Source organism: Semicossyphus pulcher, unplaced genomic scaffold (genome assembly GCF_022749685.1).
Source record: "Semicossyphus pulcher isolate SPU_LCO1_2020_fin unplaced genomic scaffold, fSemPul1.0.p SCAF_4, whole genome shotgun sequence".
Lineage (NCBI taxonomy): Eukaryota > Metazoa > Chordata > Actinopteri > Labriformes > Labridae > Semicossyphus > Semicossyphus pulcher.
Genome location: NW_027211715.1, coordinates 14,980,787 through 14,994,381, shown reverse-complemented (window position 1 = coordinate 14,994,381; position 13,595 = coordinate 14,980,787). Strand labels below are relative to the sequence as shown.

The following is a 13,595-nucleotide window of genomic DNA, read 5'->3' as shown; positions in this document are numbered from 1 at the left end:
GACACTAAAAGGGGTTCTTGGCTGAAGCGATAACAGGAGGAGAACTCTAAATAGAGGCGTGGATACTGTGTAGTCACTCAGGCTACTTGCTGAGATGGTCGGGGATAGTGTGGGATAAAAACAAATGCAGTGCAACTGTGATCATGAAGTCAATGAATGGATTAATGTCTGGTACACCTCCAAAACAACATCCATATACAAAATGAGCACCAGTGACATTCTGTCTCTCTCATACTACAGAGTGTCATGCCACTTTCATGTCTTGAACTAGCTGCCAAATGTGTTTAACTATTAAATAACATTTAGCACTGTCTGAGATCAAACTTGTTTTTTCTTTGCAGAGCACACAAGACCGTAATTGTGTGTTCAAAAAAGTCTGTTTGTAAACAGATCGAATGTTTTAAATAATGCTTTGTCCCATTTTCAAAAGTGTGTGGCTATGGTAAAATGCTCCTCTGTCAAGTATGTCCTCCTTTTGCTCTGTTGTCATAGCTACTCTCTCAGCTTCACAAAGCAACTGTTGTACCATGTTTTAATGTCCTCATACAGCTGCAGAATGAACTTACTGAGAAATATGGCAGAAATGTGATTTGTATTGTGACGTGAATCTAAGGGCGTAAATCACTGTACATAAATCCCACGGTGGCTTCAACCCTTTGAGGTGTCTGCAAAACCAGTTCGCGACTCTTACACTGGAAGATCAATCAGAAGCTACTTTCTCACATTCAGAGAAAGGTGGTGTACTGTGTCTACAGTTTGAGTTCTGCAGAAATGATATAAAGCTTGTGTTTGCCTTTGTGTTCACTCTCTTAGGAAACAAAACCAGGCCCAGAACAGCTGTGCCCCTCCACTGGAGAGCCCGCCCAAAGAGCTAGCCAGCAGCTCGCCATCTCAGGTGAGCTTCCTGTTCTCTCTGCTATCGGTCTCTCTCTCCATCATGCTTTACTTTGCTTTTACTTTCCCATTTGTACAGTGACTCCTCTTCCTCTTTGGCATTTTAGAATAGTGAAATAAAAAACATACAACGCGGTATACTAGTAGATTTCTGTCTTGTAAAAATGAAATAACTGTGGAAATCTCAAAGTATTTTCACCCTGCAGATATTCATCATTTTATTCTTTAATCATCTCGTAATATACTAAACTGTTTGAATAAATTCATCAGAGTGTAAATACACTCTGCTTTGCTAATAATTGTTTGCCTTCAGCTTTTCCTGCTGATCAAGGAGAGAGGGGAGTTGGGGATTTTTTTTTAACACAGATGTTTATTGGGTTGTTTTTTCTACATTTCCACCAGTTTAACAAACACTTCAGGCTTATAACTGGCTGTCCCTGCAGTTTAGTGGTTTCTGGTATTTCCCAGGGAGGGTTTTTTGGGGAAATTTTCTTGTGCTTCCTCTCTGTCTCTCCCAGAGAACATCAAAAGAGTCTTTGCAGTTGATGTTTTCTGGTCTGGTTCCTGTTGAGCAGTATTACTTAGTAATTGTTGTTTTGAGCCCTTTTAAGAAATGACTAAATAAAGCGTTGTCATTAAACCATATGTAATTTATGGTACAGTTCATTTTAACGAAGCTCTGTTCCCCTTCTAATTGCATCAGTCATTTGTTCATCTTCCTGGTCCTGCTGCTCTGTTTTTAGGTCAGTCCCAAGTTTACCCATTGTTTACACTTCCAATAGAGGAGCTGCTCTGTTATATTAATAGCTCGCACCTCTCGGGTTCCTCTCACCTCAGACACCTACTGTATGCCCTGTCCTTTCCACTCCGTCCCTTAGTAAACACAGCGCACAAATACACAAGCAAACAGCACCAAAGGCTCTTTTTAAAGGTACCATGTGTAACTTTCAGAAAATCCTCATTCCTATCATGTTGTCCAAAATCGACACTGTTACTAATACCTAAGTCAATATCATGTTAGCTGGCGAAGTTATTTGTCAAGCTAGACTGACAACACTGACGTACACACTCTGATTGTATTTTGGTTGTCATAACATTAGCAAGCATGCTAAGGTTAGCCAACTAGCTCTAACATAACTACACTGCATGGATCTGGCATTGTGCTTTGTAACCAAACAGCAAATTACTCAATTACCAACCAGATCAGCCCGGAGAGTCTGCGTGAGTTAGCTGATGTTAGCTTGTCTGCTATCGCCGCCGAGTAGATAACGTTTGCTTGTTTGCTAACGGTAGCTTGTTGCCATCTTAAAGCTAGCTGGCTAACCTTAACCTAGGCAGATACTGCAATGATATTGGATAATAGAAAACAATCGGTAGTTTGGAAAATTACGCTGGCGAGCAAATCATCACAAGCGTCAGCTAACATTAGCCAAGCAGGGCAGGGCGGCTGGGATGTGAGAGTTGGGATGCAGCACTTGTGCTGTGAGAGCAACAATACGTTTTGCTTACTACAGAGCTAACAACAAGCTTACAACGTGTAGCAAGATGGCCAGTTGTGGGTCTGTTTTGATTCCCAAAAGCAATCGAAGGTCTCCACGATTCGCATGCCCTGCCCATGTTGACTCTAGTTTTCCCCCGACGTCGATCACATTCCTGTTTGGCCAGACGAGCTTCATGAGATAAAACTTTTTTTGTTTTTTTATTCTTGTTTTTAGTTTGTGTCGGTGTTGTTTCGGGTGCCGGTCATTTGTTGGCATTATCCGTCTCCATTTCACAGCTTGCGTTGTCTTATGTTGCTCCCTGTCAACTATAGGGTCATAGAATGAGCTCTAGGCAGCGAGGCAAGGTACTCACGAGTGTGCGTACGTCACATCCTCCCGTTCCGAGAGCTTTACATAGAAATCAGGTCACAGGCTGTTAGAGGCAATGGAGTAGGGGAAGTTCTCAGTTTTTCATTTCCTCTACTTTCTCTTCACACATTGGCAATAGAAAATGACATTTGATTGATGAATACATGTAAAATCTTACATATAGCCCCTTTTTAAGATTAATCGGTATAAAAGGTAAAGCTGTGTGTGTACCTCAGATAGGTGAGAGATGGATCAGGGAGAGCTGGGTGAGACGGTGTCCACATAAATATAAATGTGGATCGCTAAATCTGTGAAGAAATTCCAATCCAGCAAACTTTTGATTCAAAGGGATTCAAAAAAATCTTTGTTTACACTGGAATACAACTAAAGTTAAAATCTCTCCTCCTCTCTCTTTTGGCAGTGCAGTTATTGAAATATTACCGGTCTCACTGCATTTTTCTGCTTTTCTGTCCTTCATGCCTAAAATACTCCTGCTGAACAGCACCGGACTGTGTCCATGCAAATAAGCATGATCATTAGGACAGCTCAGTTAACCATTGTAGAACATTTGTTTATTCGTGTGTTTCATATCAACGTTATGAGGGTTTAAATAAGTTTAAAAAAAGGGAATGGATGGAAGGCAAAAAGAAAGGAGGAAGGAAATTGTTAAGTTTGGAAATATACTGAAGAGCCTCCAAGCCCAAATAGAACTTGTCACTTGTTGTTCTTTCAGAACCACAAGGTATTCTGTTGGGACAGACACACGACACACTGGGTCAGCCACTCCCAAAGACATTAGTGTGGGCTGGGTCAAACGGGGCCCGTCTGTAATGTAATCCCTGGTGTTGTGAAAAGACGGCACAGTCATCATCGCTTCCCTGCTAGATTCTGTGATACTCCTCCTTTGTCCCCTTTTGTCCTTCTTTGTGTTGCTTTCTCTGTCGCTCTACTTGATCCTCACCTCTCCTCTTTCTTTGTCCTCCAAGGCTCAGACCATCTTCATCTACTCTGACCTGCAGTTTTTCTCTCCCTCCCTCAAAGCTGAATTGAAATCATATTGAACCCTATTTTAGGTTCTGCTACTAACACTGCTATTTTTCTGCCAGAAACGGCCTGCTGCTGACTTCATCGACCCTCTTGTCAACAAAAAGCCCAGGATATCGCACCTCGCCAGCAAGGCTGCAACAGCCCCGGTCAATGGCAAGCTCAGCACCTCCAACGGGAGAGGAGGTGAGGCAGGTGGAGCGCAGGCAGGAGTGGCCGTTTCTATTTCAGATGGCGGCATGGCGTCCAGCACCCAGCATCTGCCCGTGCTGGACATCCCTCGTCCTTTCGAAGCGCTGTCGGATGTCAGCAATGACTCCAGCCACAACGGGAGAGACTGTGACTCTCAGGAAACGGCCGTGTCAGAGAGGCTCAGCCAACCTCCATCACTGTTCTCGGGCTCAGCGATTCTCACAGCGCCCAGCATCAGCACATCATCCCCCAGACACACAGGCCTGGACGCCCCTACAAATAAGAGTCCTTCATCCTTAAACAACAAGTCCAAAAAGAAGTCAAAAAAGCATAAAGACAAGGAGAAGACTAAAGACAAGGAGAAGAGTAAAGACAAGGAGAGGGTGAGAGAAAAGGGTCAGGAGAAGGAGAAGAAGAGTCGTGAGGAGCGAGTGCCTGAGCCTAACAGAGCCTGTGAGCTGAGCCAAGGAAACCTCAAAAGCAACAGTATTCCACACAAAAGCACAGGTCAGAGCCGAGCACACACACAGACACACACAGACACATGTCTGATTCTTCGGTACAAAATGTGTTATCAGATGAAACATTTCCGAATAAAAGTAGTGCTTCATGTGGACGGACACAAGTTAGTCATCACTGTGAGTAGGTGATGCATCATGTGACTTGTGTTCTGTGACTCACTGATTGAATGGAGACCCCTGCTGTTCAACTTTATGTCTTCAATACGCCAACAGATAGCATCTGTAGATGATTACACATTTAACAGATGAATGATGTAAACTATAACACATAAAATAAATTTTTTTGTAGTACAGCCTTTCTAGAAACACCCGGAAAGGTTTCAGACAGAGACACAGCAAAGATAACGTTGTCTATATGTGATCTTGTTTCAGATCTGAATGGGATGTGCAACAGTACCAGTATTCCCCTGTCATCGCCCGAGGTGGCAGACTATTTATTGTGAGTATTTAACCGTTTTAGGTCTCAATAGTTTATACAGCAATGCTGCTCACTAAAGCAGGCTGAATCCTCATTAAATCAATAGAACAAGACAGAGGTTTTCAAACTGATACATGAGAAAGCACTGTGAGGCAAAGATGCTGTGTTAAAGGGAAACGGCCCGAACAACAGGAGGTTGGATATTGTAATTTGGCTGCTTATCAACATTATCAACAGTTGCAGCAGAGACTGTGACACACAGTTCATTGAGGAATTTAAGGTACTTTGAAAAGGATGACAATTTTTTCATGAAGTTAAAGCAATCGTGCACAACTCGGACATTTCTGAACACCGTAGAAATGATGCAACTTCCCTTTCTAAAGATGTTATCTCTGATGTCAAGAACTTACCTACCAGTTCTTTCAAAGTAATCAGTGATAGTTTCCTGAGAGTGCGTGGGTACATTTTAAACATGAACCCCTGATAACTAATAACTGTTTATCTATTTAAAAAGTACTGACAGTAAAATAACTAACACCTTAATACTCAGTCATTTTGTATAATATATATGATGTGTAATATAGGCCAGGGGTTTCCAACCGGGCCGCGAAACTCAACGGTGTCTGTGACATTCCAAACATACGCAGAGTCAGAGCTGTCACGTGGGCTGTGTGAAGTGTGCAACCACACAGGGCCTCGTGCCTCTAAAGACACTTCAAAAGTCGCCCAATTCAGCTGGATAAAGTGCAGACCTGGCAACCCTGGCTTCGCATCCCATGAAACTTTGTTCATGAAGCCCCTCTAAAGCTCTGTGTTTATCAGTGAAATATATGAACTACACACGTATGGACATATGACAGCCTGTGGAAACGAAGTTTATACTTTAACTGTGCGAAAAAAATACAGCCAGATCGCGACGTTATTGATTCAGGTATGAGCATCAAAACACACACAGGTCTGCGTCATATCTGCTCCTCCCCGCACGGCATGATAACTCTAACATGATAAACTACGTGTGGATCATTTCCAGCTCATCTCAATCACAGCGTGTGAAGACGTATTTTATGCTTTATAAAGGGTTTTCACGGAAATGCAGGAGCAATCGCAACGCTATTAAGTCAAGGGTAGACCCTGAGGAACACACACAGATTGGCGTCCTCACCGCGCTGCATGGTTATAAACTGCTCACTGCTGGATCACATTATTTGTTCGGATAAACTGCTAGGATCACACTATGGATCATCTGTGTCTGACCCGCGCCGTCCCTCTCATCAGCTCGCCCCAATTTAAAAACTTAGATGCAGTCTCCTCACTGAATAAATACAGACACAATCTGTCTGTATTTCCGTGCATGTGACTGTGATTTATGCGCATGAATGTCAATAACAAGAGCAGAGCCAAACTACTATCAAATAACTATTAAAATAAAAATGAACACTTGGACCTAAATCAGCATGACAAGAACTAACTATAATGACAGAACCCATGTTTGAGAAAAATGTATTGGATGTGTATTTTGATTTTATAGTTTGACTCATGTCCCATCTGTTAACATGGAGGAGGCGGGCTTTATGACCTATACTGCAGCCAGTCAGCAGGGGGCGATAGAGATGTTTTGGCTTCACTTTTAGGGAGCTGTCATGTCGTCCATCTTTTTCTACTGTCTGTGGTTGTGGCTCACAACATGAACCTAAATTTATTTAATTGCTTTGTGCTGTTACTGCTCCTTAAACCTTCTTCTAATGACCACTGTTCCTCTCAACTCAGTTTAATGTTTCAATAGAGTCAATTTCTCTCTAATTTTCTCCTCTTCCCTGCAGGAAGTACACCGTGATCGGTTCTCCAGAGCAGCGTCAGAAGTATAAAAACGATTTCAACACCGAGTACAGCGAGTACAGGGACCTGCACTCTCGGATAGAGGGCATCACCCGGCAGTTCACTGTGCTCGACAACGAGCTCAAACAGCTTCAGCAAGGCACAGACAAGTACCAGGTCAGTTCACATGCACACAGGTCTCACACTTCATTTAAGTGGTTCACTGTGGAGTTTATCAGATTAATCATGCCCCTTATCCCTTGTGTGTGTCTTGTCTTTACAGACAATCCACAATCAGATACTTAAAGAGTATCATAAAATAAAAAAGGTAAGTTAAAGAGCTATAATAATAGTCTGATGAAACAAAGTATCTAAGTAGATGGTCAGATTGTGACTCTGTGCTTTTTCCCTTGCAGACTAATCCAAACTATAGTCAAGAGAAGAACCGCTGTGAATATCTACACAACAAACTGGCACATATAAAGAGACTTATTGCCGAGTACGATCAACAGCAACTTTAGAGGTAGTTCTTAGACATTGTTTCCCTGTTATCTCTGGAAACCATGCAGATAAAGGAAAACTCTGGATTCTGCTTGTGCTAAAAAAAAAATGTTCTCAAGAAAGATGCCATGAAGGGAGTGTTTCCCTCATCGGGGCCAAAGGCTCCGGTGAGGCCTAAGCAGGACACACAATCTGTTTCTCTCTTTCCTTTTTTTTTTTTTTTTTCTTTTTGGAAGGTGGGCCACGTCCATCTGTTTCGTTACAAAGCATCCATTAAAGAAAAAGGTTCTGTTTGGCTTTGTTTTTCTCAACAGCCCACCCTTGCTTATATTGCACAGAGGTCTGATAGTCACATGTAGAGATGTCCCCACTTTTTTGGGAGATATTGTAATAATCTCTCCTGCTTTTGAAACTGGAGAGGAGGAGACATTGAGATGAAGCCTGTTAGCCAAATGCAACTAATTTAATTTGAGTAAAGAAAATTAAGTGAATTTCCCCCTATGTATTTAATCCAATGGGTTGGACGATGAATTTATTTCTTATATTTATTTTTGACACTTATCTGAGGGGACTGGGTCTGTTTTACACTCCTCAATATCAGTGCTTAAAAGCTGTCTCTTCTTTTCTGTCTTCACATCTTGAATGTCAGCCAGTATTTTATTCAGAAGCTGCCTTGCCCATCTAACTGTCCATCTGTCGTAGTTGATTATTTTCTTCTCTTCTAAAGAGACGCAGATATCACTATTGATTAAATCAAAACAATGCCTCTAAATGCACACAGTCAGACGCAGGTTTTTGCGCCTGGCTTTTTTCTAAAGCGATGTGCAGATGTCTTAACGGAGGGGACGTGTGTGTGTGAAAGTTTCCAGTCGCTCTTGAGCTGTAGATTTTCCTTGAACACAGTCCCCTCACTCAGTCATGGCCAGCTGCAGTGCCTGTTCACTGGTTACAGCAGTGGTCCTTAGTTATGGTTCATCAAATTGTTAAAAAAAAGAAAAAAAAAGAACTAGATTTAGCTCTTAATTGGTTGTCTTTCCAGTTTAGGTCACGATGGCTCTCGTAGCAGTAGATGTTAATCTGAAGATCCTCCAATTGTAAGATGAATACTAGGTTGAGCCACTGGTCTGATATCTCTTAAGTTACCATCATTGTAACCTTTAAGAGCCATGTTAGAATTGTGTTTACAAGAAGATCAAATGTTTTGTTTCGTCTGCCCATCTGCCCGCGCGCTAGTCCATCGAGACGACTGTTAAGATGAAGCCATCTTCAATCATCTTCCGGGGAGAGCCTCTCGGAGACGAGGCGCTCACCTGCGACCAGTTTTTGCCTTTTCAAATGTGATGTCAGAAATTCACGGCGGTGAACCTGAAATCTATTTCCTGGATCAGCCCTCCTCTCTCGGAGGTGTCGCTTTAAGACGACAGATTAGAAATGCTGTTTCAGAACTTTACCTGATGAACGAGCGAGTCGAGTTTCGTCAGCGAATGCATTTCTTATATCGACCTTTTTATGTGAATATGAAAAATCAGCACTTTTTCTCCTGATCTTGCTGTTACCTGGGGGTTTTGTCCAAATGACCTTTCTCTTTGTCCATCAGAGTGCATGCTTTATGAATGTGTTACAACGAGCAGTCTTTGTATCTTTACTTGAAAAAAAAAAAACTGCCCAAGGATCTTAAAATCCAAGCAAACGCCTAGTTCATCTGATCAGTATGTAATCAATCCGCCATGGGTCTGACCAGCATGTATACCAAAGTGCTTACCGAGTGGGATGAAACAAAGCGCTCTACCAAATGATGGCAAAGGAACATGTCGCAGTATTCTCTACTTCCTGTTATGTCTTTTCTCATAATTTATCATCCAGTGCAACTTTCTCAGTGTTTTCTTTCAGAAGCAACAGTTGGGATTTATATGACTGGGCTCAAGTGTTTCAGATGATATCACTCTCCGAATGCAAACACTACATCAAGGCCAGGACTTGAAGGTGTCTGGCCGAGAGAAGTAAAGGTGAAAGACACTTTTCACCATTCTGACTGTACCTTGTTTTCTATTCATATTCTCCACATGATTACTGTATTACATCTTTATTACGGTCAAAATCCATTGTGAATGAGTTAATCAGTAAACACATTTTACTCCGATGGAGAGCAAAGTGTTTAAAAAATAATGATATGCCAGCACAGGAGTACCGTTGTATGAGTTGAAAGTGCCAAAATGACCTGTTGTATAGGTTTTTTTTTTTTCTTTTTCTCAGTATATACATGCTGCTGTATAAGCAAAGAGGGCTTTGGAGAGTCGTGAAATGTTGGCGCTAAAACCCAAAGCACGCTTTTTGAAAACCATAAGGGACTGGGACTGAAATTGATCTTTGTTTCAATAAAATTCTTAAAATCCTTATTTGTGAAATTCTGAACCAGTTGTTGGCGTCGATTATTGTCCATCACTAAAGCTGAATTTATTGTTGGTCGCTGTGTCAGGGACTGGGGGATCTTTGGTTCATTTTCTTCCTTTGTTACGGAAAAATTATTGTGTTGAACACGGATAGTATTAACTATAACATATATTTTAAAGGATCACATGTTGACATTTTGGCTTTATTTGAAAAGTACATGGTAGCTTTATTTGTAACCCCAAAACAGGTTTATGAATGAACTGACACATCAAGTCTGAATGGCCATTCCATTAAACTTAGAAACAGTTGAGGTATTTGATGGGGGCTTTCTTTTTTCAATCCGATCAATGCACATGCCGGCATTCAACATTTGTTTACAATTATGAGGCCTGTAGTAAAGAGTGTGTCCTGCAGATGGCACCACTTCCATGCCATTTGTTTCCAAAGCCTCCACACAAGGCTGGCACACCTTGTTTTTGTGCAGAAAAAAAGCAACAAATTTAATAGAAACATTTGGATCCTTGTGGTCTCTCCAGTGTGCATTGTTTCTCCTTAGAGTACACCCTTACTTGCACTCAGTGACATCCTCAGCAATGATGGTGAAGGATGGCAAAACCATTCCCTTTCTCTGCATGAGTATACTGTATGTGCATCTGTGTCTAATGTGCATCCTTTTATAACCCATGTGTGCTGTTTGCTGACAAGTCCGTGCCCCGCGCCGACACATGGATCCAAAAAGGACCTTGGCATGGCAGCCTGTCGCAGAAGATGCCCCTGCGAGGAAACACTGAGGACAGGGCTTCGCTGTAATCTGACACACTGTGAAAGATCCCAGAAATCTACATAGCGACTGTGTTCCAGTTGGCTGGGCTGAGCCGTGCCTGAGCCTCGCTATGCTGCTACTGGCTCGCATCCCAAAGTTGGCCTCAGTGCTGCTCAGGGAGCTGGAGGGGGGGCTCGGTCAGTGAGTTCACTGTGGCAGGCAGCCATCGCTCTCTCTCAGTTCAACATACAGCAGCTTATACACTGACATGTTAGCACACACAGCAGAGACTGAGAGCTCAACTACTCCTCTGTGCTTTTAAGGTTTTACTCGTCAGAGGAGATTAAATTTGACAGGGATTTTTGCATAGAAAAACAGAGTGGGGTCTTCTCTTCAGATTCTCTGTTAACACAGCGGGTTAGCGCTTTAATGTGTCAATGTAGGCCATGGTTGAAATAAGGGTCAGTCAATTATTTGATGTAATTGGTATGTGTGTTTGAAATGAGGGCATTTCATAATAGACTCGAGTAAAGCGGTTAATTTTTTCGATGAAACCTGCACATCTCTGTATCCATCCACAGAAGAGCTAATCCTGGATTCATGCATCATTCATGTAGGTTGAGGAGAATATTTTAGACTCCGAGCACCTGAATTGTGGGCAGCTCAGAAACCTGTGACAAGCAAATAAAATACCAAAGCACATGTTCAAAAAACAGCATTTATAGACCCAATTTAAAACAGGAATTGAAGGCAGAATGTGTTACTGTTTATGTTAACACTCCCAAAAACTTGATTTATTCTTTAAATAAAGGATATTAATACACAGTATGTTGTCCTCTGTAACTCTTTGTCTGTGTGGGACATTGGATGACATTTAAATGGCAGTAGAAGCTTCAGCTTTATAATAACATGACCTCCCATGACCTTCAGTGTCACTTTCAATAGGAGGTTTATGGGATTATCACAGGATTATAACTCACTGATAGACATAGAGATACAGATCTAGCTAGGGACAAAATTTAAGGACATAAGATATTTTTAACCCTTCTTAAATTTCATTGCATCTATGATACGGAGAAGGGAAAGGAGCACAACACTAGAAGCTTTTAGCACTTACAAAGTACAGAAAGTGTAACAGGTCAGGTGCTGGGTGTGGTATGAATTTTTTATTTAACGTAATTTCATGGCTGATTGACAAGCTATTCAATCATAATGTCAGATCACATTCAGGCCTCACATGACTAAACCTTATAAACAATGCTGGCTCTGTGGTGGCTTGCCTCACTGCATCAGCCAACTTATACCAATGAGCTGAGGACACGTCTCTTTACACTTAACTGATTCTTATCTTAACTGTCACTCTTATACTGTTAATAATTACAATGGAGACAACCTATAAAAACATTAACCATAGCCACTGTAAACATATAGTTAAAAACTAAAGCATTTTAGATACTCCCAGCAAAGCATAGCTTGGCAACAAATGTCTCTCTTCATGGGAAGATACAACACTTGGACTATTCTACCAATGCATGAGTTTATTAGTGCAAGTATAATAGTGTGCATGTCAATATGCATGTATATTTCCGCAGAGTCCCTTTCCACCTTTCAGAAGAAGCTAAAGACTCTTTCATGAACACCTCTGCACTTAATGATATTGATGCTATTGATGATGATGACATCGAGGATGTAGTTTATGCTGACTAGTATTTTCATGATGATGATTATGGCTATACTGAAGCTGTTTTTTGGCACTTACTGACTTCGCTCCCTCCTGTCTTGATTGTTGCTTGTGTTGTAGTAACTCTCAGATGTTCGTCGCTTTGGACAAAAGCGTCTGCTAAATGAAATTGTAACATTGTAACAATATTTATCAAAGGTCATGTCAGGTCACGTAGAAATTTCTTTATTACTTTAAATGCACGTGGTTCAATCTTAGGTCAGGGAGCAATTAATACAAAAGAAAAAATATGTTTAAAAGCCTCATTAAAGACATAATTATTATCTGAACCAGTGCCAAATTCCTACATTAACAGGGAGAACCTCCACACAGTCCACCACAATGTGCAGACTATATACAGTACATTTCTTACAGGTGACGGGTTTTCTTATCACATCACAAGTGTAGTCAACATTAATAAGTATGAGCATTCCATATAGGCATGCCAGTTTTAGGACCAAGGTGTTTGTGTTACTTGCGCACACTGCTCTCTGCTACATGAGTGAAGGATTTAAGAGAGAAAGACAGACATGAATTGAAAGAGATGTTTTTGGGGGTATTATTTAACATGTGATGAGTAATAAAATCGTTACAAAAGATATTGAGGAAACAGGAAGGGAAGTTTACAGATGAGTTCCATGTTGTAATTATGGCTGTTGGTGGTTTGACTGCCAACTTTACAATATACAGGCAATATCATACAACCATTCAGCCAAAAACTATTATTTTATTGATAACCCTGATATCTATATTAAGAATAATATAATATATAATTTATAATCATATTGTCATTGCCTAAAAATATGTATGCCATGCCCTGACTGTGTGATCGAAAACTTGGCTATACTTAAAGCTACTGTGAGGAACTTTGGGTTTGTGTTGATTTTGGCGCCCCCCTGTGGACAAAGCCGTACCTCTTATCTCTTTGCTGATTTTGTCCGGTAAATGCTTTAAGTAGTAGTTTGTAGCAAAAAATCTCATCCTGCTTTCTTCAACAGTCATATGTATAACTCAGTTTAAATTGTTGCCCTGTAAAATGAAAACAAAAGCAACATGTAGTTAATCGCTTTGTCTGACACCTACCCCCAGCCAGCAGTTTCAGGCATTAAAAATAACTATATAGAAATAATCAGTCTTGTCGCTGGTGTTCTATTTGTTTTTGTAGCTCATATAGAGTAATCAATATAAATTCCAGTCTGTTTCACAACAGATAAAAACTTTAGCTTTAAGTGGAGGTTAGTACAGAGTGCACTCATGATGTACAGTTCTATGATACACAATTTATGCTTATCATTGTAAAACTAGAATTTCGTCTACTGACTGGCAAGTACTTTTTCATTTCATTATGGCTCAAAATTAAACTTGGAAAGATTCAGTGTTGACGTTCAGCTCTACAAATTGCCCAGATATTTCCATGTTGTGGTGTGCTGTAAAAGAGTCGTGATGCTCACTCATACCGTGGGACGGGTGCTCACTCGTGCTTGCT

At 41.1% G+C, this 13,595-nt stretch overlaps 1 protein-coding gene across 1 annotated transcript in view; it reads left to right on the top strand.

Moving 5' to 3' along the window:
- ell (elongation factor RNA polymerase II) overlaps window positions 1–9,647 on the top strand; it is a 43,184-nt gene extending 33,537 nt beyond the window's left edge. The window contains exons 7-12 of the mRNA XM_069680458.1: window positions 814–895; window positions 3,851–4,487; window positions 4,874–4,940; window positions 6,740–6,911; window positions 7,018–7,062; window positions 7,151–9,647. Of these exons, the coding sequence (XP_069536559.1) occupies window positions 814–895; window positions 3,851–4,487; window positions 4,874–4,940; window positions 6,740–6,911; window positions 7,018–7,062; window positions 7,151–7,255 (1,108 nt within the window). The 3' untranslated portion in view covers window positions 7,256–9,647. The remainder of the gene's footprint in view (window positions 1–813; window positions 896–3,850; window positions 4,488–4,873; window positions 4,941–6,739; window positions 6,912–7,017; window positions 7,063–7,150) is intronic.
- Window positions 9,648–13,595: the final 3,948 nt, after the last annotated feature.